This window comes from Protomyctophum bolini, assembly GCF_963924005.1.
Source record: "Protomyctophum bolini genome assembly, chromosome: 11".
NCBI lineage: Eukaryota > Metazoa > Chordata > Actinopteri > Myctophiformes > Myctophidae > Protomyctophum > Protomyctophum bolini.
The window spans coordinates 39,764,548-39,789,745 of NC_137872.1; the positions used below are offsets into that span (position 1 = coordinate 39,764,548).

Sequence of the window (25,198 nt, forward strand, 5' to 3'; positions counted from 1 at the left end):
TCATTAAAGAAGGTGTGGGCGGCTCTTAAAAGAGCCTTTGGGTTGTTGGTAGATCAAGTCAGCATTATTAACCTCCGAATCCGTACAGAGTGCGTCCCTGTCTCTTCAGAGCATAGACAACATCCATTGCGGTCACGGTCTTTCTCTTGGCGTGCTCAGTGTAGGTTACGGCGTCACGGATCACGTTCTCAAGGAACACCTTGAGGACACCGCGGGTCTCCTCGTAGATGAGACCGGAGATACGCTTCACACCGCCACGGCGAGCCAAGCGGCGGATAGCGGGCTTGGTGATTCCCTGGATGTTATCACGAAGAACCTTGCGATGACGCTTGGCGCCTCCTTTTCCAAGACCTTTTCCTCCCTTCCCTCGTCCTGACATTTTTAGTTTAGCTGTAGTTGCAGTTAGAAAACTGAGTGATTTGAGAGCTCAGAGCCGTGCCTATTTATGTGTGTTCTGAGGACGTAAGGGAGGGCATGCAGAGCGAGCTGTGGGCGTTACTAACTCCGCCCCCCACAACACACACACACGCGCGCGCGCACACACACACACACACAAAAAACTACTGTAGCTTTATTGCGTTTGTATTTTTGTTTTATTTTTTCAGTGACAAAATCTGCCTTGTTCTGCTCTATTCTTCTATATCATAATAATAATGTATTAATATGTATGTGATGTATTATCACTACATTTGCACTGGGTCAATATAAATGTTATTTTGAAAAAAACATTGAACCAAAAACCATGACCAAGGCAATAGCAAAAGTGGATTCACAAATTGTCAATATTCATTAGGGATGAGAATATTTGCAAGAATCCATAACTAATAAAATAAGTGTCAGGGGTGAAAAGTTTGGGAGAACATCAGCATAAATAGGCCAGCAGCAGAATTGTCAATACATTTTCTGACCGCAGTAAACACACTCCTGTTCAAGGAAAGCGTGATGGTGGAGTTGATCTCAAATTCCAATGACAGAATGCCATTTGTTGGGAAAACTTGATTCATTTTGGACAAATGACTCACTGTGATCAGAAAACTAAGCGTGTTTAAATCTACAATCCTGTACATTTGATTATGGAGAAAACACACATCTAGGTAGGCCTAGATACTTCATGATGCAATGTGTCATGCTGCAAAACATTTCATGATTAACTCATCATTGAGCTCTAAATAAAACCAGTAAGACGCATGGGGGCAAGAAGCAGACTGCCGGGAGAGCGCTGGGGCTTTGTCGGATCAACATGGAATGAATTCTGTAGTTGCCATATAAGGAACATGTCTTGAGTATACAGGGTTTGATGAGGTCAGATCAACATTATGGAATGTCAGAACAGGTGAGCTCCACATACAGTATATGGAGATCTAAAGGGTGGGACATTCTCTTGAGTGTACAGGGTTTGATGAGGTCAGATCAACATTATGGAATGTCAGAACAGGTCAGCTCTACATACAGTATATGGAGATCTAAAGGGTGGTAGCGGGGACATTCTCTTGAGTGTACAGGGTTTGATGAGGGCCCAGGGCCGGTCCTTCATTTTCTGTCCTGTTGAGTCTTTGCAGGCTGCTGGGCTCGACTGCACTAATAATTTTGGGCCAGGTCCGTCTAGAGTTTGAATAGTCTATAATCTAGTCTATAATAACGACACAATTAAATTAATTTCAAATTAGCTTTATTGGCATGTGTTTACATTGCCAAAGCAAGTGTCAAAATCGAATCAAAATGGGGAAAGTATACATTTGGAGGGGGTACAGCATTTTGCAAACAGAGATATACATTGCATCGTTATGCTATACAGGGTATAAAGCTTTTGTGGTCATTTTGGTACAAATAGCAGCATTTTTTTGCAAAAAAAAAAGCCAAAAAAGCTCAATGCCGGCATATTGTATGTATACAATATTTTAGGCCAATACAAAAAAAATACTATATACCAAATGTCCCACTTTAAACAAAAGAAGCCTGTCAGCTTTTGGACTACAAGATAAAACCTGGCACACTATTGCAAGAAAGGTCTTTGAAATGCCACGCACCAACCTTGTGTACCAGACCCAGTTATGTTAGCTCATGTATTGGTGTCACATTTGTTTTACAAATATATTTCGGTATGAATAAGAATTAAGGATAAGAAAATTAGTTAAACATGGGTACATTGACACTGAGGATTTGTCTGTGGCACATGTGCCCCCACAAATACTAGAAACATGCTCATCCCCCACCTCCACTTTGAGAAGCCACTGATGATAGGTATGTAGATTAAATTGTACACTTTGTACAGCACTACACCAGAGGTAGCCCTACTGATTTTAACCCCTGCCATTTTACAGCAATATGGGAAAATAATCTTTCCTATATTCTGCAGCACTTCAGTGGAATGACTTGCCTTCCAGCCTCAAGCTGATCAGTTCCTTCGAAAACTTTAAATGAACATTAAAAAGATGGTTGGCTGATAAACATGACCTAATATTTTAAATATATCCACCGTAAGACAACATCTAGTTTGTATTGTTTGGGTTTTTCGTGTTTTTGTTTCTTGTTATCTTTGTTTCCTGCCCCCTTCTCCAAAAGGAACAGGGTCAGGGAAAAATACAAATGGTGTTTTATTCCCCTTTCCCCCGAAAGGACCACAACGGATAAATGTATAGTTAGGCTATATATTATGTAGATTAGATTTACACCAAAACTCTCTACACCTGCTTTGTACAGAAGAGTCTCATTCCAGGACTATGAATATCTGATGATTTGGTTTGTGTGAAGCATCATTTAACACAATGGAACAATACCTCTCCACCACAGGTGGAGCTGAATGTCTCAAGTAATTTAAATAATTTGCATGTTGATCACATTTAAACTTGAGTTAGTTGCATTATATATTTCCAATTATTAAAAGTAGGATAACTACTTAAATTAAACCATACAATATAAAGGCACAATTTAAATTTCAGCTCGTGCAAAATAAATGTCTGCTAAACGAAAGGCATTATACAACTATGCGTAGATATATCGGACACAATTAGTTAATGTAGCAAATGAGTAGATAGAATTGAATAATGAGCAGATTCTGGCTTTTTGTCGTTAGTTGAACGTGCATGACTAGTGTATAAAGAAAAAAATCTCTTAAAATAACACATTTGGTGGCTCTTAAAAGAGCCGTTTTGGGGTTGTGGCAGTGAGATAGTTTAAGCACGTTCTCCGCGGATACGACGGGCCAGCTGGATGTCTTTGGGCATGATAGTCACCCTCTTGGCGTGGATGGCGCACAAGTTGGTGTCCTCAAACAGACCGACCAGATAAGCCTCGGCAGACTCCTGGAGAGCCATGACGGCGGAGCTCTGGAAGCGCAGGTCGGTCTTGAAGTCCTGGGCGATCTCCCTCACCAGGCGCTGGAAGGGCAGCTTGCGGATCAGCAGCTCGGTGGATTTCTGGTAACGACGGATCTCCCTGAGAGCCACTGTACCGGGACGGTAACGGTGAGGCTTCTTCACTCCACCGGTTGCCGGCGCGCTCTTGCGAGCTGCCTTGGTGGCGAGCTGCTTCCTGGGCGCTTTGCCTCCGGTGGACTTACGAGCGGTCTGCTTAGTTCTTGCCATCTCTCTCTGTAAAGTACTAAAGTTGTACTAGTAATAAAATGATGAGCACAAGCTGCAGCCTTTTATGTCATCGGCTCTGACCTTCTCCGATTGGTCTTTGGTCAGAAACCTCCTTCTTTGGGAGGAGCCGCTTGCGCCACTAGTAGTGATTGGTGGGTATTTCATACACACTGAGCCCGCGCTCTCGTCCTTTTCTATGATTGGTGGGGCGTACAGCCGCACATAGACTTTTACAAAGTTGAACATATTAACATATTGAAATAATTGTAATATTTTAACAGTATTTTTTAACGTTTTTCCCGGATTTGTATACATACACAAATTGTGTTTAAAACAATTTGCTCATGTTGTTGCTGCACTGTACACATGGTTATTGGTTACAGGCTTGATTATGGGTGTTGGGATTCATGCACTCAATTGTAGGTTACAATGAATTCATATTGTCTGAGATACTAGAGTCCCTTGTGAAATAGACTGTTGAGCAACAGCTGATTTCTTTATAAAAATATTTAATAAACACGCCCAGTAACAGAGCACTGATGCCGCCCTGACTCTGTGTAAGCTTTTATTTATAAGATTATTCATTCGGTACATGATACCAAATAGAATAGAAGTGCTGAATTATTTATTTCGGCTGGATGGTGTTGAAACATGTCTAATATAAATAAATAAACATGGGGCATAAGTAATCACATTATTTTGTCGAAGGTTCTGTTTCTCTAAACATATTTACATGGCAACTATATTAAATAAAGGAACTTTCTTTAAATGAAGTTGTGGGTGGCTCTTAAAAGAGCCTTTGTGGGGTAAAACAGGCTGTTGTGTGTATGTTTACTTCTTCTTGGCGGCTGACTTCTTGGGTTTCGCCGCCTTGGGCTTTGCTACCTTCTTTGCTGGGGCTTTCTTGGCGGCGGCGGGCTTCTTCACCTTCTTGGGACTCTTTGTGGCCTTCTTGGGACTCTTGGCTGCTGGTTTCTTTGCAGCGGCAGGCTTCTTTGCAGCTACAGGCTTCTTTGCCTTCTTTGGAGATTTCTTCTCGGCTGAGGGTTTCTTGGCCACTGCCTTCTTCGGGGATTTCTTTGCCGCGGCGGGTTTTTTGGCTGCCGGCTTCTTGGGTTTGACTACTTTCTTCGCGGGTGTCTTTGCCTTCGGTGCTTCCTTGTTCATCTTGAAAGAGCCAGATGCTCCGGCACCTTTGGTCTGAACCAGGGTGCCTTTAGCGACCAGGCTCTTTACGGCGATCTTGACGCGGGCCTTGTTCTTCTCGACATCGTAGCCGCCGGCAACCAGAGCTTTCTTGACCGCAGCCAGGGAGACACCTTTGCGTTCCTTGGAGGCGGACACGGCCTTAACGACAAGCTCAGCGACGCTGGGGCCGGTCTTCTTGGGTCGGGGTGCTGCCTTCTTCTTGGCGGCTTTAGCCGGGGCGGCTGCGGGAGCTGGGGCGACTTCTGCCATGCTGATGCTGTAGACTTGAGGTCCGAGTTTCAGATGCACTGAACTAAACTCTGAGTAGATAATGTTGTAAGAAGAGGAGGGGGTGGAACTTAAAGGATATGTGAGAACGATGTAGACTCAACCCACTAGGTCAGTACTCTGTGCTGCAGAATACTAAGACAGTTGTGTTTTCTCTACAACTAAAACTAAATAAAATACATACAAAGAAATGGATTAAAGTCATATAAAAAACTCGAGCAGATAGCAGACGAGTTTAGCTTCATAATCAAATAATGTGGAGCGTTGAGGAGTCATGTATTTTATTTAGGGACGTCTAAAACCTCACTTGTACACCCTTACATGTACAGTTGTTTGTCAACTTTCCTCTGTCATTTGTCTTTTAAAATAGTTTAAACATATGATACCCTGTTCCATATTTGCTGAAGAGCAAGCAGAGATGTCTGGGTTTGGAATAAAAGTAAAACTAGTCATTTGTGGTGAAGATTTTTGTTTTTAATGTACAACTTTCCAGTGTCTGCAAACACAGCTGTTGGCACTTTATCTTACCCTGCTAAGCTCTTGTTTTGTGATGAGAAATCTGACATGTTTCAGGTAATTTCGCACTCAAATGTATAATTTAAATGTATGCAATACTTTTGTGATTATATGTATCACAAAACATGACATAGGTGATAGGTCAATAAAATGTAAAATAGATGAAACACCACACATTTGCAGGCAACTTATATGCCTACAGTTATAACTATATATATGTATTATTATTATTATTTTTACATACACAATAGGAGAGTAAACAAATTGAATGATGACACTGTTGCCGCTTCTAAAATGTCTTACATTCCACTGGTTCTATTTTTATTTTCCCTCAAGAAAAAGTGGAGTGTGGAATAGAGCTATTAATTTGAATTGAAATATAGACTTACCCTAAATGTTTATTATCATATATCCCTAGACCCAGGCCGGAGAACACTATGCAGAAATAAAGACAGTGAGTCACTATTTTAGCAGGACAATAGATCATCCATGCTTGAGTGTAGCCCCATATGTGCCCTCTGAGCCTCTCCCTATATGCTCAATTGCTCATTTGTATCTCCGGAGCTTAGAGCGTAGTGCTGAGGGAACATACTGGGGCTAATGCTTGAGTGACAAAGCTTGTTCTGCATCTCTACAAATATGTTATAAGCAAGGTTGTACAAGCCGAAGTAGCTCTGAATCTATTGACACAGGTGACATCAGTAGCCTATGTTTACTCTACATTCAGAATCAGCACAATAGTTATACAATAGATCTGTAGTTATGTTTATAACAACAGTGAAGACATCGCTTTAGATCAGTGGTTCTCAGTGTGTTTAAATGGATATTCATATTATAGAATAAAATTGCTAACTATAAACATACATCATAATCAGCTATTTTCAAAACATTCAACACCTTTAATATATGCACATGTGACCAATAACACAAACAAACAAGCAAGCAAGCTCACCTCAAAACACAGTCACCCCGGGCCGGGCATACAGCCGGCAGAACCGCTCGGCCTGATATTCCTTAGCCTGATATTCCTTAAGTAAACTTCCTAAGTAAACTATGCTTAAACAGTTAAACCATATTTAAGCGTATTACTTATTACCTAACCCTATTCATAACTAACCTGACGCTGCCAGATGAGGGCGGTATTGCGGAAACATATTCCCCAACACAACACTCATCTGGGATCTCTGACGGAGTTGAGCCCTGAGTCAGATCTGCTTCGTACCGAACCAATCAGCGTGAGCTAAAGGCGGGATGCGGATGTGACGGTATATAGACACGTCGATATGATTGGTTGTGTTTGCACGCCCACACGGTGATAGACAGACACTCCCATCCAATCATCTACCATGTATCTTGAAAAAAAGGAACAGCCCCGTCATCGAATTTGCTTCCGCGATCCCAGATCCAAATAAGCTGTGAAACAAATTTGTGTAGCAAGCTTTTTGGATCTGGCAGCGTCAGGTTAATTCATAACCTAACCTGAGTAAAAATATATGGCTAACCTTAAACTTATTTCTAACCTTATTCTCAACCTTGTTGACTATTTATAGTGACTCATAGGAATAGACTATGTGACAACCAGGTATAGTCTGGTGACCATCGGAGAGACGGGTGACAGCCGGAATGTAGACGGCACCCGGGTGAGCAGTATGGGTTAGCGCCCCAGCCTGTGTCCTCCGTGTAGAGGAAGCCCAACAACCCTCGGCGAGGCCTTTGGGAGGGCCATGCAAGCAGCAAGCGGAACCGAAACCCTGTTGACCTCAGGATACATCACTGAGGATACGTCTCAGGTGCATCCATGCAAAGTTTTTTAGTTATAGTAAAACAAATACAAGAATGCTAGAACCACTCTGACAGTGGACAGCGTGAGGTTGGCGTAAAATAATGAGGACAAGCGTCACGGTTACAGTCTGGAGTAGCTATGTTTGCTATACTTTTGTGTGATACTATAGTAAGACCATGTACTTTACAAACCGGGTTTCTGCCCGACAGTGACGATATGCAACTAGTAAATATTAACAATAACACAGCAACACCTCCAGGTGGGTCCACACCACACACCACACCCTCTCCCCTTACACGTCCTCAGCTCCATTCTATGTACATGAGTATGAGAAAGGCCGCCACGGTGACACAGTAGAACACAAAGTAAGCTGCGTTGATCTTGGCGGCGACGCGGGTCCAGTAGCCGGGATTCTGCCAGCCGCCATCTTTCCTCCTGAGGAAGTGAGACACTGTGTTCTCCAGCTCTCTCAGCTGGTCCAGGATCTGCTGCTGTAACACCTGGGACTCTCCTCCCTGATGGGTGATGTCACTAACCTGGACATAGAGAGAGATTTGAGTTCATCTATGGACCTTGTGCAATATTATACCTGTGGAATGTACCCTTTTGTGGAACCATGTGGTTGAACCTGACATTCCTACAATCCACTGAGATTCTCTGTGCCACCTTAATGTCTAACTATATTATGAACAGTAGGCGTACAATAGGTTTCTATGCTCATAATGCAGCTATTTCTAAGCCTCACAGTAGTAACAATACTGTATGGGATGGAATTGTCTCTCCACTATTACAATCATAATAACTCACTGATTTCTCAAATATTTTTCAAGTGGTTTGGTTCGTTATGTCAGACACGTATGGAGGATACTTCGATAACAATGTAATACTAACTATATAACCCCATGTCATAGATGGAAACAGCAATGGTTATAAAACACCAAAGAGATTTCTGTTTTATAACGGTAATGGTTATAAAACAGAAAACAAAAATAACGTACAGCACAGGCATATTACTATGCTTGCAGTGGTGTTAAGGCAAGCTGCCCCTGGCATTATGCAATCCTGTGGTCAATGCATAGATCAGGACTATAAGTAGAAGAGTTGGATAAGGAAGTAGGAAGTGGTATTCAGTTGTAGGCTAACCTGTGCAGTGATGGGAAGCAGCTCACATGTCCTGTCACCTGCACCAGTCACATCACAGTACGCAGGAAGCACTCCTCTTCTTCCATCTACAATGACACGTTGGCACATGGATGAAAGCTAAACAATTTGTTTCATATTATAATTTGGTCCTGTCGACACAGGTTTACAGACAGCAACTGTTAAGCTGCTGTGCATTGCGAGCCATTCCACACACTTCACATTGGCTGTGTCTTCTGTGCATGCCCTTGTCACTTTACCAGCTTACCTGTGTTTCTCCCAGTTTATCCACCAGGGGACACCAACTTTCAAGTTGTATCCACAGTTTTCCTGGGCTGTGTGTGCTCCAGTTCCTGTTGATTTCATTGGATATCATTGGTCATCTGACCAGTTTCATTGGCTTTCATTGGATCAAATCGACAGGAACTGGAGCACACACAGCCCAGGAAAAGTGTGGATATAGGTTTCGCTCTACTAGTCACAGATTCTGAGCTGTGCTACCGAATCTGCCAGCAGGGCCATTCAAAATGTGTATACATTGTTGATAGTGGGAATGAAAACACAGGAACACCACAGGAAGTGGAAGGCCGATGGCGGGCAAAATGGGCAACATGTTAACTAAGCTTGCTATACACATTCTAATTAGGCAAATTAAAATGAAACAAACAGCAGAGGGTGCTGTTTCTCCTTTATTTTGCTTATGGGTTCCCATATCGGTGCCTGGTTTTGCCTCAGTCAGTGCTAGTTTGTCATTGTCTGTGGTTTCTATACTAAACTTGAGTTTAGTATAGTGTAAGTTTGTATGAATTGTATAATTGATAATGATTCATTAATAAAAATATATTAATAATAATAATAATATTTTTCAGGTATGATCCTCCTGCACAACCTCTGTCACAGCTGAGGACGGTGGCCTTGTCCTGTTTCTTGTCCACCTTCAGGCTGTGGTCCTCGTCTGTCCCCGTCTCCTGCATGGGGACAGTGTCCTTCTCCATCAGGTACGTCACCAGAACCGTCTCCAACAGACTCAGCAGCATCAGAGCAAAGATCACGATGCAGTAGGTGGCTGTGAAGATGAAAACACTTAGATCATTCATGATACAATAGGTCACTACTCACTATGAAGTTAATGAGATTAATTAAATACCACGAATGTTGTTGTTTGGGGCAATAGTACAGTATATACAACCAACTAGGAGAAGGGCGCACAGCAAAATTGAGGAGGTGCTGAAGGCCTAAAGCACTGAACAATGAAAAATAAGAAAAAAAGGCTGCACACTCTTCTTCAGGGAATGAAGAAGACCTCACCGGTCAAAACGTTGGTTTCTGTATAATACACGTATAGCATCGTGGCTACGAGTGCGCAGCCTTTTTCTTATTTTTCAATAGTATACTGTATCCAAACAGATGGTGAAATATTCGCAGACGCAATTTCAGATTGTTTCCACCTTTTTAGGGACATCATCTTGGATAATAACAACGACCGTTCTGTTGGGCCTCATGGAGGACATTATGGAAGTACTGTACCAATGAGAGGAGTTCTATTGGACATGGAGGACACTGTTACTGTACCAATGAGAGGAGTTCTGTTGGACATGGAGGACATTGTTACTCTACCAATGAGAGGAGTTCTGTTGGACATGGAGGACATTAGTACTGTACCAATGAGAGGAGTTCTGTTGGACATGGAGGACATTAGTACTGTACCAATGAGAGGAGTTCTATTGGACATGGAGGACTGTACCAATGAGAGGAGTTCTATTGGACATGGAGGACATTGTTACTGTACCAATGAGAGGAGTTCTGTTGGACATGGAGGACATTAGTACTGTACCAATGAGAGGAGTTCTATTGGACATGGAGGACATTGTTACTGTACCAATGAGAGGAGTTCTGTTGGACATGGAGGACATTAGTACTGTACCAATGAGAGGAGTTCTGTTGGACATGGAGGACATTATTACTGTACCAATGAGAGGAGTTCTATTGGACATGGAGGACATTATTACTGTACCAATGAGAGGAGTCCTGTTGGACATGGAGGACATTATTACTGTACCAATGAGAGGAGTCCTGTTGGACATGGAGGACATTATTACTGTACCAATGAGAGGAGTCCTGTTGGACATGGAGGACATTATTACTGTACCAATGAGAGGAGTCCTGTTGGACATGGAGGACATTATTACTGTACCAATGAGAGGAGTCCTGTTGGACATGGAGGACATTATTACTGTACCAATGAGAGGAGTCCTGTTGGACATGGAGGGCAGGATGTCGTTGAGGATCAGCAGCAGCACAGAGATGGCCAGCAGCACGGTGACCTTGAAGCCCAGCTTCTCTCCGCGGTGGTCAGAGATCAGGAAGGAGGACAGGTCCAGGCACAGGAAGAACAGTATGGGCAGCAGGAAGTTGATGACGTGGAGCAGGGGTCTTCTCTTCATGGTGATCTGCATGCATGGGGCACAGAGGGTTAACGAGAGGTCACGCTATAGAAAATGCACACACGCACGCACATTTTACTCTAAATAGGCTACTTTAAAGTCGGTGGATAACATTTTATTAAAGGTTAGGTCAATAATGCTTTATAATGCATGAAATATGCACTTATAAGGTTGTGTAAATGTTTCTAATTATGCATAACAATTAAGACCAAGGTTTATACTGTTGCATATTATTTATTTTTTAGTACTGGTCATACTGCATTTTGCATTAGCTCAGCGGAACAGCAGATAAATGTTTTCCTTTATTAAATAGTAATGGTATATTATCATCAAAATCGTAATGTTGTGCCAATTATTTGGGGAGTCACTTGCAATACCCTCACAGCCCACCAGTGGTCCCACATGTTGTGGGACCACTATAACATATAGTACACAATTACATACAGTGTATGAGGAGTTCCTATCAATTTGAATTCATAATAGCAGATGCTCTTAATCCAGAGCGATTTACAGTAAGCAAGAACAACAAAGGGTGGTACATCAAATACATACAAATTAGTGATCATTAATCAAAAGCAAGACAATAACAGCTTTCTGAGTAAAGCTCAAGGTAAAATGAAGGCATGGTTTGACAGGAAGGCTGTGCATAGAGTGTTTGCTGTGGGTCAGAGGGTGTTGGTGCTGCTCCCACTGCAAAGCTCAGCCTTCCAGGCCAAATTCAGTGGTCCTTATGTGATTGACAAAAAAATAAGTGAAACGGATTATGTGATTTTGACGCCCGATCGTCGCAAAAAGACAAGGGTTTGTCATGTGAATATGCTCAAGCCGTATCTGGCTCGCACCGAGTCAGATACTCCTGTTATTCCCGCAGTTGTCGCCTCACTTTCTGCAGCAGCGCCGTCACTTTATTCCCCTGAGAGTGATGGGCTGCGTGTAAAAGGTTCGTCTGGGTCACGTCTACAGAACTCTGAAATATTGAATGATTTACCGGGGTATTTAAAACATTTGGGTCCCCAGGCGCAAGCAGACATTATTGATTTGATGGAAAATAATGTGAATCTGTTTTCAGATAACCCATCATGCACATCAGCCCTTTCTCATGATGTAATTGTACAGAAGGATTGCCCTCCTATTAAGCAACATGCCTATCGGGTTAATCCAACCAAGCGTGCTTTACTACGAAAAGAGGTTGACTACTTGTTAGAGAACGGGCTGGCTGTTCATAGCAGCAGTGCGTGGTCTAGTCCCTGCTTGCTGGTGCCTAAGGCTGACGGGAGCCAGCGGTTTTGTACAGATTTTCGTAAGGTTAACAATATAACGCAGGCTGACAGTTATCCGCTCCCGAGGATGTTGGATTGCGTGGATCGGGTGGGGTCTGCTAAATTTGTAACTAAATTGGATTTGCAAAAGGGTTATTGGCAAGTGGCTTTGACACCCCGTGCATCAGAGATCAGTGCATTCGTGACACCAGACGGTTTATACCAATATACAGTGATGCCATTTGGCTTAAGAAATGCACCAGCGACATTTCAAAGATTAATGAATAATGTACTAAGAGGCGTGGACAATACAGAGACTTATTTGGACGATGTTGTGGCATATAATGATACTTGGCTTGAGCATATACACACTTTGAGACAGATTTTTCAGCGGTTAGGAGAGGCTAACCTGACATTAAATTTGTCAAAATGTGAATTTGGTTGTGCGACCGTAACGTATCTTGGGAAGCAGGTTGGTCAGGGCCAGGTACGTGCTATTAATGCAAAAATCCAGGCTATTCTAGAATATCCTGTGCCAAGGACTAGGCGTGAGCTCCGCCGGTTTTTGGGCATGGCAGGTTACTACCGGGGGTTTTGCAAAAATTTTGCTGCCGTCACTGCGCCGCTGACTACGCTGACTAGCGTCAAAAGAGTATTTATCTGGTCGCCTGCCTGTCAGTTAGCGTTCGAATCCTGCAAGGCTCTCCTCTGCAGCACTCCAGTCCTGGCTGCGCCCGACTTCACCAAACCGTTCAAGCTGGAGGTGGATGCCAGCGCCTGTGGGGCCGGTGCTGTTCTGCTCCAAGAGGATCTTCAGGATATCGATCATCCCATCTGTTACTATTCAAAGAAATTTAATTCAGCGCAGGGTAACTATAGTACCGTTGAGAAGGAAGCTCTCGCCCTGTTACTTGCATTACAATTTTTCGAGGTATATGTTGGCTCAAGCCCGTTGCCTATTGTTGTCTATACTGACCATAATCCCCTTGTGTTCCTAAGGCAAATGCAAAATTCAAATCAAAGACTGATGAGATGGTCCTTGATGCTACAGGACTTTGAAGTGGAAATTCGCCACAAGAAGGGGACGGACAATGTCCTTGCGGATGCCCTTTCCCGGGTTTAAGGTGCTCTCTTCTTTGAGAAGAAGTTATTTGGGGATATAACTTCTTTTCGGGAAGGGGGGTGTCACGACTATGGTCGTGTGTGGTTATGATTAATTATGAGTGTTATGATTTATGAGTGTTATTTTGGATTATAAATATATATATATGTTTATTGCTAATAGTATATATATATTTATATGGTGGTATATTGTTATAGTATATATATATGTATGTGGATTATCTTAGGCCTAGATGTCTTCTAATATATATATATATATCTATATCTGTGCAGCAGTTGTTATGAACCTGTATTAGACTAACTCTCCTCCCATGCAGAGTATACTAATGGGTCTTCAGACAGACTGATTGTCATCAGCTGTGTGTCTGGGGTAACCCTGTTGGCCATGACCATGGAGGTCTGATCAACCTCCCTGATTGGCTGACGGTCACGTGAGCGAGCTAGCGGCCGCGGCTCTCTCACTACATAGCCCATTCATGCCCAGCCCAGCGCTGGGGAAACACTTCTAAGGTCTTTCCCCCATCCGTCGTACTACTGTCGCCAACTGTTTTCGTTTTGTTCTTTAATTTGTGAAGTTGAACCTTTGTTTGTTTAGATAAGTTTTCCCTTCGGAAAGGAATAACTTTAGTTTTGTTTTGTGGTCCGGTTTGTATTAATTTGAAGTTGAAGAGCCATTTATTTTGTACTATTGTTAATTATTATATTTATTCACTCTACTACTGAATAAATACTTGCATTAAGGCCTTGGTTTCCGTTTCTCCTACCTATCTTACATTACCTTTTACCCCTAGACATATGGTTTTGTAACATATATCTCAGTGGAAACCATAGACTGTAAAAAATATGGACAAAGCGTCCCGCGGGTCTAACGTGAACGTAAAATGAAGCCTGTCAGTCCTTGCAATGGAAGTCGCCATCTTTCTAGATCCGTTTTGGCCCAGTTCAGGCCAGCTGGCCCATTGGCTGGCCCAGACAACGAGGCGGGACTTCCCCCTTCTTCTTCGTTGGTTTTTATTTTGACTCGAGTGGGTGGGGGATCCCGTTCATAGACTGTAACGGTAGCCACGCCCCTCAGAACATGCACGACTTTATGGTCATTTTTCTAATAAATGGGACCATAATTTTCCAAAAAGAATATTATGACATTAGAAATGAGACTTTAAACTAGTGACTGGAAGCAAAAAGTATTCATGACCATGTGTATTAAGGTAATACAGTCTAGGTGAAGTTGGGCCCAAATACATGGACTTCTATGGGGCTATGGGTTTTTTTGAGCCCAATGAGAGCGCCACAACAGGCCATTATATGAACTTTCATTTCCTTAGTGGCTTCACAAAATATCCGTCTGACTGCCCCCCTGGTGGAAACTCAGTACAGTAAAGATATGAGTATACTATAGTATAGTTTACTACACTATACTAGAGTGCTACGTCTACATAAATGCTATCTAAATTACATTAGTTTAGCCTTTGCATAAGCCTGTAAGGTGGTTGAGGCTAAGTTCTACAGGCTATAAGACGGATGCTGAAATGGTGAGTTTCTAGACTACAGGTTCCTATGTCTCCTCAGCTCAGTGTGTCATATTGATGCAAATGTACAGTATAGTACTGTACACTATGTACATACAGTGTATATTATGCGTTCCATGACTCCTCTGTCGTAGGTCAGCGTGTCACTGGTCACGGACAGCTGGAGGAAGTCCCACTCCCCCTGGCGCTGCATCACCTGGCGAGAGAACTGGGTGGCCCGGGACGAGTTGGAGAACGGGACGAGACGCATCTCGTCAACTGAGGGCCGTTGCGACAGACAGACAAAGAGCATGGAGGCAAAGAGGGAGTCACATATGTCACACATACAGTACACAACCATATCCTACTGCTACTGGTTTTCAACCCAGGGTCCGCAGGGACTCATGGGATTCCTTTACTCGAGGGGGCTCGGAGGGCGAGCTCTACACTCTACAAATATGGCATAATATCTTTTTTTCAAAACGGTATGTGCCATTTTTATTTTAGAGCGTCGCAGTCCCACCCCCTTTCATGACGAAGCCAGGCCCAGGAAATGATTCCCAATGTATTTTTCCCATAGACATTTCAAAAGGTATTTATTTAAAGACGGTTACGCCGCGGACCAAGCAAACTTGAGTCGTGACAACTCATGACAACAAACACAATATTTTGGACCAAACAAATAATTACAAAGGAGAAAAACAACAAAAGAAGTGTTGCAACCTGCCGTTTTTTCTTCTTTCTAATTATTTGTTCGGCCCAAAAAAAAACTTTGTTGTCATGATTTGTCACAACAAGAGTTGTCTTTGTCCGCGGCGTAAACGTCTTTAAATAAATACTTTCTGAAATGTCTATGAGGAAAATGAACGGAGAATCATCTCCTGGGCCCTGATAGGGGGCGGGACTACGACGCTCTATATACCGTTTTGAAACAAGGTAAGGTAATTGCTGTTTGTGTAGAGGGGCATGCCAGATATATGGCACTTTTGGAGCTCGCCCTTTGTCCTAAATTGACCGTTAACAGGTCTGTTCCTCTGACAGTATACCATACCAATGGAACCAAATGGACCCTATACACCACAGGTCTCTGTCATGCACCACAGTGCATGGCACAGCCCCTACAGGCCTACACGCCGATGTCCCAGCTCACCACAGTGAATGGCAGAGCCCACGGTGATGTTGCAGCTCACCACAATGAATGGCGGAGCCCACGGTGATGTTGCCGCTCACCACAGTGAATGGCGATGCTGCAGCTCACCACAGTGAATGGCGGAGCCCACGGTGATGTTGCAGCTCACCACAGTGAATGGCGGAGCCCACGGTGATGCTGCAGCTCACCACAGTGAATGGCGATGCTGCAGCTCACCACAGTGAATGGCGATGCTGCAGCTCACCACAGTGAATGGCGGAGCCCACGGTGATGTTGCAGCTCACCACAGTGAATGGCGGAGCCCACGGTGATGCTGCAGCTCACCACAGTGAATGGCGGAGCCCACGGTGATGTTGCAGCTCTCCACAGTGAATGTATAGAGCCCACGGTGATGCTGCATCTCACCACAGTGAATGGCGATGCTGCAGCTCACCACAGTGAATGGCAGAGCCCACGGTGATGTTGCAGCTCACCACAGTGAATGGCGGAGCCCACGGTGATGCTGCAGCTCACCACAGTGAATGGCAGAGCCCACGGTGATGTTGCAGCTCTGCGTGTCGAAGGGGAACTTGTGGACGTCCATTCTGCAGGTGCTGACCACGCGCAGGTCCTCCTCCACTGTGACCGTACCGTCGTGAGACACGTACACATAGGGGCTGTGCGGAGCCGTATCTTCCTCTGTCCTGCACACAAACACACACACATCTCACACACACACAGTCACACACACACACACGCATGCACGCACGCGCGCACACACACACACACACACACACACATGCACACGCTCACGCACATGCACGCACACACAAGCACACACGTTTGTAATACCATACTTGTGAGGACATCAGCATTTTGGAATCATGGCGATTTTTATTTTACCATTTGCCATTTTTCCCCCCTGATGATAAAGGCATGCATCGGCTATCTGAGCTTTCCAACCACCGTACCTTTTTAAATGATATATTTATCGCTATCTTTATTGGCGTGGACAGCTCTTAATAACTTTCAATCCCTATTTTGGGCATGTTTTACATTTTCAAACATAGGCCTAGTGAGAGTATAGCCACGTGAGCTTGTAGATCAGCTATTTTCAGTTCTCGAATAGGGCTTATGTGGTTAAGTAGGCCTAATGAGCATTGCTGTTCGTCTACGGAGTAAAGACAGGATGTGCTGATTAGATTATAGTCATTGTCAGGTCACCGTTCTGGCACTGAACCAGTGACACATGAGTGATGTCATTCCCCTTTTTTCTGTATCTCAACTGTCTAATGGTCTTAGACAAAATAAATATGTTTAATGTGCCACATTACAAAACATTAATAAAATAGTGTGATACATTCACTCATGGTTACTTGGAGGGTTCCAAATGGGCCCTTATGGGTGTCTAACTCTGAGAATGATCCTTAAGGGTCCACTTGGTTCCACGTACAATCTCAGAGTTGTGGCTGGTTTAAGAACCACTGTGCCACACTAAATGTAGCAGCGCCAGACCCTTAAGACCTGTGAAGAAGATCAAGGCCCAATTCATGTGCAATATGGATGCTGTGCATAGAATAAAGCCTATTGCTTCCCCTCCTCATTGGGGTCTAGTTATTCTAACATTAACTTCTGTGTAGCGTGAGGAGGGGGGTGTTAACTGACAAGGCACAATTTGTGCTGAACAATGAAAGGATGACATGGCACCAAAAACCCGTTTTTCCTGAGTCAGTATAATTGGGAGAAACGGCAAAGTGTAGCCCTCAGTTTGACCCCGTTTTAACACTGCTGAGTACAGGTGTATGACAAAACCCAGACCGGACAATGTGTCACGCTATCTGAAGTGACCACAAGGTTGACTTTTTGACCAAATACTGACCCTAACAAGGAGATTCTCTGACGCCACACCTTGGCACATGCAACTACGCACGAACAGACACGCACGCCGAGTGTGGACATTTGATACATATCACACACCACTGATAAATGTGTTATTCAGCAGAGATGCACATCTGATGAAAAATGTAATATTCTTATTGTTGATTGCTGATCCTATTTTTCATTTTCTAACCACTGATTTGTGACGGGGAAAATTTGTGTGCATTGTGCATTGTGTGTGTGTGTATGTGCGTGTGTGTGTGCGCGACGCGCGCATCTGTGTTAGCACTCAGAGGAGTGTAAGGCGAGATGGTCAACGGAGATAAGAATGAATAATGACCACAGGATGTTTTCCCCGTGTGGTAAAACTGTTAATGAAGAACTGTTGACTGTGTTCTTTAAGTTAGTAGCTTAAGAACCGGTTTAAACCAGTTTTTGGGAAAAGACCCCTTTTCCAATATAATGTGGTGTCAACTAAGACACGACGCTCTTTGACGGCGATAGCTCTGCTGAGTGGTCGCATCAACCCAGCTGGCCGAGCGCATGCAAGCGGGCCCAAACAACACAGCCACCTATGCGCTCCCTTACGCAGCTCTCCGGAGCGGCTGGCCTACGCGCAGGCAGGCGGTCCAACAGGACAGCAGACAGGCAGTCGGCCTGAGGACAACCGCCTAGTCTAAACGGCGATTATAGGACTTAAGAGCAGTCCTTGTTAATATACCAGTTTAATGCGAGTTTTACTCTGAGACAGTGATGACTTGTTACACTTTAACTTAAGAAGAAAAGTAAATTCTCGCGCGCTGCATCTGGACCAAGTGAACTTTTCCTGGCAATGCAGAACGCGTGAGGACCTCCGTGGAAGGCTGATATTTACAATCAGGTGGGTCGGACTGATTGAACATCTAGCCTCAAAACGACATTTGGTTTGATAGGGACCTTAGGCGTATAATATAGTCTAGTTGTAAAGAAGAGCTCTCTTTATAGACTATGATACACTGAGGCCTTCATGCCACTCTACCCACCAAGCCTACACGCCCTCTCTCTCTTTGCGAGGCGTTACTCTCCTCCTCCTACCCTCTTTTCCATTCTTGTGCTGCTTACTGTAGCCTTCTTTAATCCATGTGACGTGTTCGCTCATTGCTATGTGGTTTTATGCCATTGTAACCAGTAATCGAGATTAATAAACACTCCTTTTGATAGTACAATCTATTTTGTTGGAGCAGTTTATTTGGTTCATGATTTACTGTATATCTGAATGTTATTATGCAAAAGGGAATTCTATTACATTTCATTTATTCAAGCGGTCCAACAACTCACGTCCGACAGAGAGACGTTTTTGATGTGATGCGCTGAAATAGCTTGAATATTCCAGAGTCATTTTATTATGATTTTAGTTTTTGAGAATTTTTTTTTTAACGTTTTATTTGCTCTCTTCCTCCCTTTTCAAATTATCGCTTCGATTCTTTGATAGGAATTAAGAGAGTAAATAAAAGGGGGGTTAATAGGTAAATAATAAATAACAAAAACAAATATATATCCACTTTGTTTCATTCGTGCGCATTCTTACATTGCTGTTTTTGCTTGATAGACAGTGGAAGGACGCTACTTGTCCATTCTACCTCCCGGTTTCAGGGTTACGGAACAACAGCATTTGTGGAGCTTTTGAGTATTGTTATACTTCCGAGAGCTTTCAAATTACTAGTGCTAAAACCATAGCAGTCAGAAGGTGAACATGGATCCAATTATAGCCATGATCAAAGGACTCCAAGTCACCACTGGTCTATTTATTGATGACACGCCTTGCGTGAATCAATTAGATGCGACCATGACCCACTTGAATGGCCAAACTCTAGCTAATTTACATGCTGAAACCAGAGGCTATACTGAAGCCGAACGGGATAAATTAGCTGGACATTTGTTGGGAAATTTAATCCGTTTATTTGAGCTGGAACTTGCGACAGGCAAAGCACTTCGTCAGCAAGTACAGGATTTAACTGATAAGGCCAAACAGACCAGCAGTGACCTCCTCAAGGCACAGCTGGAAATAACTCTCTTACAGGGCATTAGTTCCCCAGCTTCCCCGCCGGGGACTCCTCCTTTGGAGGGGGGAAATGCCCAGTTGCGGCAGAGTCTGACTTCCCAAGACACACCCATGATGGGTGTGGAAGGAAGGTCTACAGACCCATTGGTGACCGACCGGCTGGATGCCGACGTCACTCTGCGCAAAGTAACAGACTTGGGTTGGTTGATCAGCACTGATTCCTATGATTCCAGTTATATCATTCCGGTCATGGGCAAAAGCCCTGCGTTACTGCAGTGGGACCAAAGGTCCCCTGATGTGACCACGTCGTTGCCCTCAGGCGCGACCTCTATAGTCTATCAACTGCCCTTAGTGGGAGTGCGGTGTTTTTGAGTATTAGTACATTTTCGAAGACTTTCAGGCTGGTATACTACTAGCCTACTTTGTGTTGTGAAGGGACAATTAAGTGACTCCAAAGCAGTCGCATCCCTGTGGTTGGGAGCCAAAAAAAAAAAGTTAGATTGCAGGATCGCCATCTTGTATTTTACCTCACGTAGTTTCCCCGTCCCCCGATAGGAGGTCCAAAACTAAAGCCGCCCATCCGGCGGGCGCTTTGGACATTCCCCCTTTGCCCGTACTGTGTGACAATCACAGCCAGTCACCCCATCTAGTGGCCATAGCTGGTGTCACGACGTGGTACGTGCATGTTCATGGTTGGACAAAGCATTAAGACGTTTGGATCTGTGTCATGTGTATGCTATTTTTGTGAATATCGGCACAACACTCACTGGGTCTATTTGCATGCGTTTGTTCAAATAGTATCAGCAACCGCGTACACGCGGAGCTGCTCAATTTGTGTTTCTTTGAAATATAGTGTTACTCAGAGACACTGTACTGCTGGTTTGATTGTTTGTACTCTGTGTGGTGGTTTTGTGGTACTGCTCCGTTACACTGTCGTATGGTTCAGGTGGAGAAAAGTCATTTTTGAATGCACAATGAATGAAACGTTTTGAAAGTGGGGACCTTTATTATTATAAATCTAAATTGGGATTGTTTTATCACACCCTACCATTATAGAATCCTAGCTCCGCCTAGGGTTTCACAATTTAAATTCTAAAAAGTTTCAACTGTGGCTGTGTGATCGTTTGATTAGACCTGTACGGGTTATAATTAGTCGATCACTTACTCATTGTTTTAGCTGGCTCCATTTCGTGAAATTGTTTTGATTTGACCCGGTGGTTGAATTAATTCCATTTTCGCGAATGGTCTTAGTTGCAAGCTGTTAATAATCAGTGACTCTCACTGCTTAATTAATTCCGTTTTGACAAATAGTTTTAATTGAACCATGGGCTATTTGCTCAGGTTTTCAATTAATTCAGTTTTGACAGACAGCTTTGATTTGGCAATCAGTTACTTACTCAGTGTTTCGATTGAACATTGGTAACTGCAACTTGGATAAGGCTTTAATTGAACTTTAATTGAATTTCATTGCTTCAATTTTTTTTTATATAAAAGAAAAAAGGAATGAAAGTTTTTAATTAAATTTGATTGTTTGAAGTTTAAGTTTGAATTTTATTAGAATTTTAGTTTTTGAGAATTTTTTTTTTAACGTTTTATTTGCTCTCTTCCTCCCTTTTCAAATTATCGCTTCGATTCTTTGATAGGAATTAAGAGAGTAAATAAAAGGGGGGTTAATAGGTAAATAATAAATAACAAAAACAAATATATATCCACTTTGTTTCATTCGTGCGCATTCTTACATTGCTGTTTTTGCTTGATAGACAGTGGAAGGACGCTACTTGTCCATTCTACCTCCCGGTGTCAGGGTTACGGAACAACAGCATTTGTGGAGCTTTTGAGTATTGTTATACTTCCGAGAGCTTTCAAATTACTAGTGCTAAAACCATAGCAGTCAGAAGGTGAACATGGATCCAATTATAGCCATGATCAAAGGACTCCAAGTCACCACTGGTCTATTTATTGATGACACGCCTTGCGTGAATCAATTAGATGCGACCATGACCCACTTGAATGGCCAAACTCTAGCTAATTTACATGCTGAAACCAGAGGCTATACTGAAGCCGAACGGGATAAATTAGCTGGACATTTGTTGGGAAATTTAATCCGTTTATTTGAGCTGGAACTTGCGACAGGCAAAGCACTTCGTCAGCAAGTACAGGATTTAACTGATAAGGCCAAACAGACCAGCAGTGACCTCCTCAAGGCACAGCTGGAAATAACTCTCTTACAGGGCATTAGTTCCCCAGCTTCCCCGCCGGGGACTCCTCCTTTGGAGGGGGGAAATGCCCAGTTGCGGCAGAGTCTGACTTCCCAAGACACACCCATGATGGGTGTGGAAGGAAGGTCTACAGACCCATTGGTGACCGACCGGCTGGATGCCGACGTCACTCTGCGCAAAGTAACAGACTTGGGTTGGTTGATCAGCACTGATTCCTATGATTCCAGTTATATAATTCCGGTCATGGGCAAAAGCCCTGCGTTACTGCAGTGGGACCAAAGGTCCCCTGATGTGACCACGTCGTTGCCCTCAGGCGCGACCTCTATAGTCTATCAACTGCCCTTAGTGGGCAGGATGGAATTTGATGATCAGGAGCACATGTTGATATACAACATCGCTCAGGAAGGCACGGCCGCAGCGCACAAGAAGCGCACGGCAACCCTGGCTAGGGTAAGCGTGCTCGGTCCTCCACCACTGCCAGAGTTCGACGCAGAAATAACTCAAACTCTGGCGCTGGGGGACGCAACCGCAGATCCAAAATTCCACACAGATTTTCGGCAGGTGTTGTATAAGCACGAGTCTGTCTTTGCCAAGGTTTCTCTTGATTGCGGGTTCACCGACATCCACATGATGCGGACCCCGATGGAACCAGGTGCCCCGCCCTCGTGTGTGCGGCAATACAAAGTTCCCCTGACTCTGTACGACGAAACCCCGATTGACTATAGTAAACTGGCCCCTGTGGAAAGACATTTTGATCTAGTGTCATTACAGGCGGCTGACCCAGCCCTAGCCCACATGATGGCGCTCCTTGCTGGTGATACCCCATCACCTATCCCTGACGCAGACAGGGACTCCACAGAGTACCTGGCACAACTGCTGTTAGCAATGGACTGCATGTCACTGAGCGGGGGGCTGTTGGTGTATGCTGTTGACTTATATGCTGCACAGCGTGTGGTCATTCCCCAGCACCACAGGGGGATCCTATTAAGCTTTGGCCACAACTCCGCAACTGCTGGACATCAGGGTGCCCAGGCAACCTGCGATGTGTTGTGTCAGATAGCTTATTGGCCCAAAATGCACCAAGATGTGGTTGTTTATGTGAAAGGTTGTCTGACTTGTTGTCAGTCCCAAACTTCAAGTCCAAACCCCATAGCGCCCTCACAAGAGAGGGGAGTTAAGTTTCCATATGCAGACCTCCAGATAGACTGGTTTGGGCCATTTGCCAGATCTTCTCAGGAAAACTTGGCAAAGAGCATGCAGGTCAGGAAAGCTTCCTATGACGACAGGGCCTCGCAGGGCCAGATCAAATTACACATGCCCCAGACAATCACCGAACTGACCGACTCTGAGACCAAAGCCTCTCTGTGGCTGCTCTACATTGTAGAGCGCTTGGTCGTGTTATATCTAGTCTATTTGAGTTTCTCACTGAAATAGTTTAAGCGACATAGGATCCTGTTTCCCGTGAAACAGTAAGAAACTTCCTCCCCTACCGAAACGGGATGACCAATCAGTGTGTAATTAGTAACCTTTGTTTACATTATTTTTATTTTGTTCTTATACTATGAAAGCTACCTCAAAATGCCTATACAGAATACTGACTCCTATGATGAAGGGTTGACCTTTTAATTCGACCCTGCTTCAGTGTGAGACATGAGCAAACTACAACTCACTAGTGAAACAAATCCAACAAATAGATACGTTAATCTGTCACAAATGTAGCTACTCTTTTTGTTTACTTACATTAGATTTTTGAGCCATTTTGCTCCTTATATTTTGTTATCATTTAAGTCTTATTTTTACCGGACAAAATGTTTACTTACATTAGATTTTGAGCCATTTTACTCCTTATATTTTGTTATCATTTAAGTTTCATTTTTACCAGACTAAATGTTTATTTACATTAGATGTTGAGGCCTTTTTGCTCCTTATATCTGGTTATCCTTTAACGAAAGTATTATTCCCTTCCTTCTAATCTGGCCCTTGTTCCATTTTCTCTTCTCACTGTCACCCTGGTTTGCCAGCCTTTAGACCAGCACAACTTTACAAATAGAAGAGGGAGCTCAGTGTAAATGACTTAGGAGAAACCATGTCGTTTTGGGTGCATGATGGGGTCAATGAGACTCTGACCCGCCCGCAATGACATGATTGACATTGCTGTGTGTTTTTCCCCTGGGAGCCTGCCGTGCTCAGGGAAAACCCTTACACCCACCTGAATGACATTACAGACACCGCTTCCTCCTCCTCTATCATGGATATCATTCCGGGCAAACCGGAAACCTTGCAACACACCTGAAATGACACTGTTGCGTTCCTCTCCTGGGAGCAAAGGATCGTGCTCGGAAAAAGCTCCCTCTCCCTCTCTCTCTCATGGAACTCTGTTCGTGCAGAGCGGGACCTGGCCTCACCTAAAGACATTGCATACACTGTCGCCTGCTCTCTGTCGCTCTCTCTCTCTCTCTCCCTTCCCCATGGATGCTGATACAGGCCGAGGAAGACCTGCACCCAGGTTAATGACATTACAGACACTGCCTCATGCCTCCCAGTTCATCCTGGATTCTACTCTGCAACTAGCGGAACTCTGCATCCGCCTGAAATAACATTACAGGCATTGTTTTCCTACCGCTCCCCTGTGCCACAGATACTACACTGGACACCCAAGAGAAAGCCATGAACATTGACAACACATTGGCCTCAAATTGACAGCTTGTCACAAGTTAAGTGCGGGATATGAAATAGGACAAATGAGGGTCCACGGACGTTGTCTCGTGCCCCCTCATGTGTCCTAAGGGGGGATTATGTAGCGTGAGGAGGGGGGTGTTAACTGACAAGGCACAATTTGTGCTGAACAATGAAAGGATGACATGGCACCAAAAACCCGTTTTTCCTGAGTCAGTATAATTGGGAGAAACGGCAAAGTGTAGCCCTCAGTTTGACCCCGTTTTAACACTGCTGAGTACAGGTGTATGACAAAACCCAGACCGGACAATGTGTCACGCTATCTGAAGTGACCACAAGGTTGACTTTTTGACCAAATACTGACCCTAACAAGGAGATTCTCTGACGCCACACCTTGGCACATGCAACTACGCACGAACAGAC

The 25,198-nt window shown here is 43.9% G+C and overlaps 4 protein-coding genes across 4 annotated transcripts in view; all 4 read right to left on the reverse strand.

Annotated features, from left to right (window-relative positions):
* Positions 1–67: 67 nt before the first annotated feature.
* LOC308324278 (histone H4) lies at positions 68–379 on the reverse strand (the record flags this gene model as incomplete). Its single annotated transcript, XM_080776280.1, has 1 exon — positions 68–379. The coding sequence occupies one exon, from the start codon at positions 377–379 to the stop codon at positions 68–70; it is 312 nt and encodes a 103-aa protein (XP_080632406.1).
* Positions 380–3,087: 2,708 nt separating this feature from the next.
* On the reverse strand, positions 3,088–3,584 carry LOC308324257 (histone H3.2; the record flags this gene model as incomplete). The annotated part of the gene is made up of 1 exon (XM_080776259.1): positions 3,088–3,584. One exon carries the CDS (start codon positions 3,582–3,584, stop codon positions 3,174–3,176), a length of 411 nt encoding a protein of 136 aa, XP_080632385.1. The 3' UTR covers positions 3,088–3,173.
* A 684-nt stretch (positions 3,585–4,268) lies between these two features.
* The window catches only part of LOC308324254 (uncharacterized protein), a gene marked incomplete at its 5' end in the record, with an annotated part of 110,508 nt that continues 89,578 nt past the window's right edge, over positions 4,269–25,198 (reverse strand). Inside the window, one exon of the mRNA XM_080776256.1 lies at positions 4,269–4,592. Coding sequence (XP_080632382.1) covers positions 4,416–4,592 — 177 coding nt within the window. The 3' untranslated portion in view covers positions 4,269–4,415. The remainder of the gene's footprint in view (positions 4,593–25,198) is intronic.
* Positions 7,662–25,198, reverse strand: part of LOC308324375 (5-hydroxytryptamine receptor 3A-like) — a gene marked incomplete at both ends in the record, with an annotated part of 28,042 nt that continues 10,505 nt past the window's right edge. Inside the window, 6 exons of the mRNA XM_080776419.1 lie at positions 7,662–7,895; positions 8,503–8,588; positions 9,389–9,565; positions 10,739–10,949; positions 14,951–15,111; positions 16,496–16,665. Of these exons, the coding sequence (XP_080632545.1) occupies positions 7,662–7,895; positions 8,503–8,588; positions 9,389–9,565; positions 10,739–10,949; positions 14,951–15,111; positions 16,496–16,665 (1,039 nt within the window). The remainder of the gene's footprint in view (positions 7,896–8,502; positions 8,589–9,388; positions 9,566–10,738; positions 10,950–14,950; positions 15,112–16,495; positions 16,666–25,198) is intronic.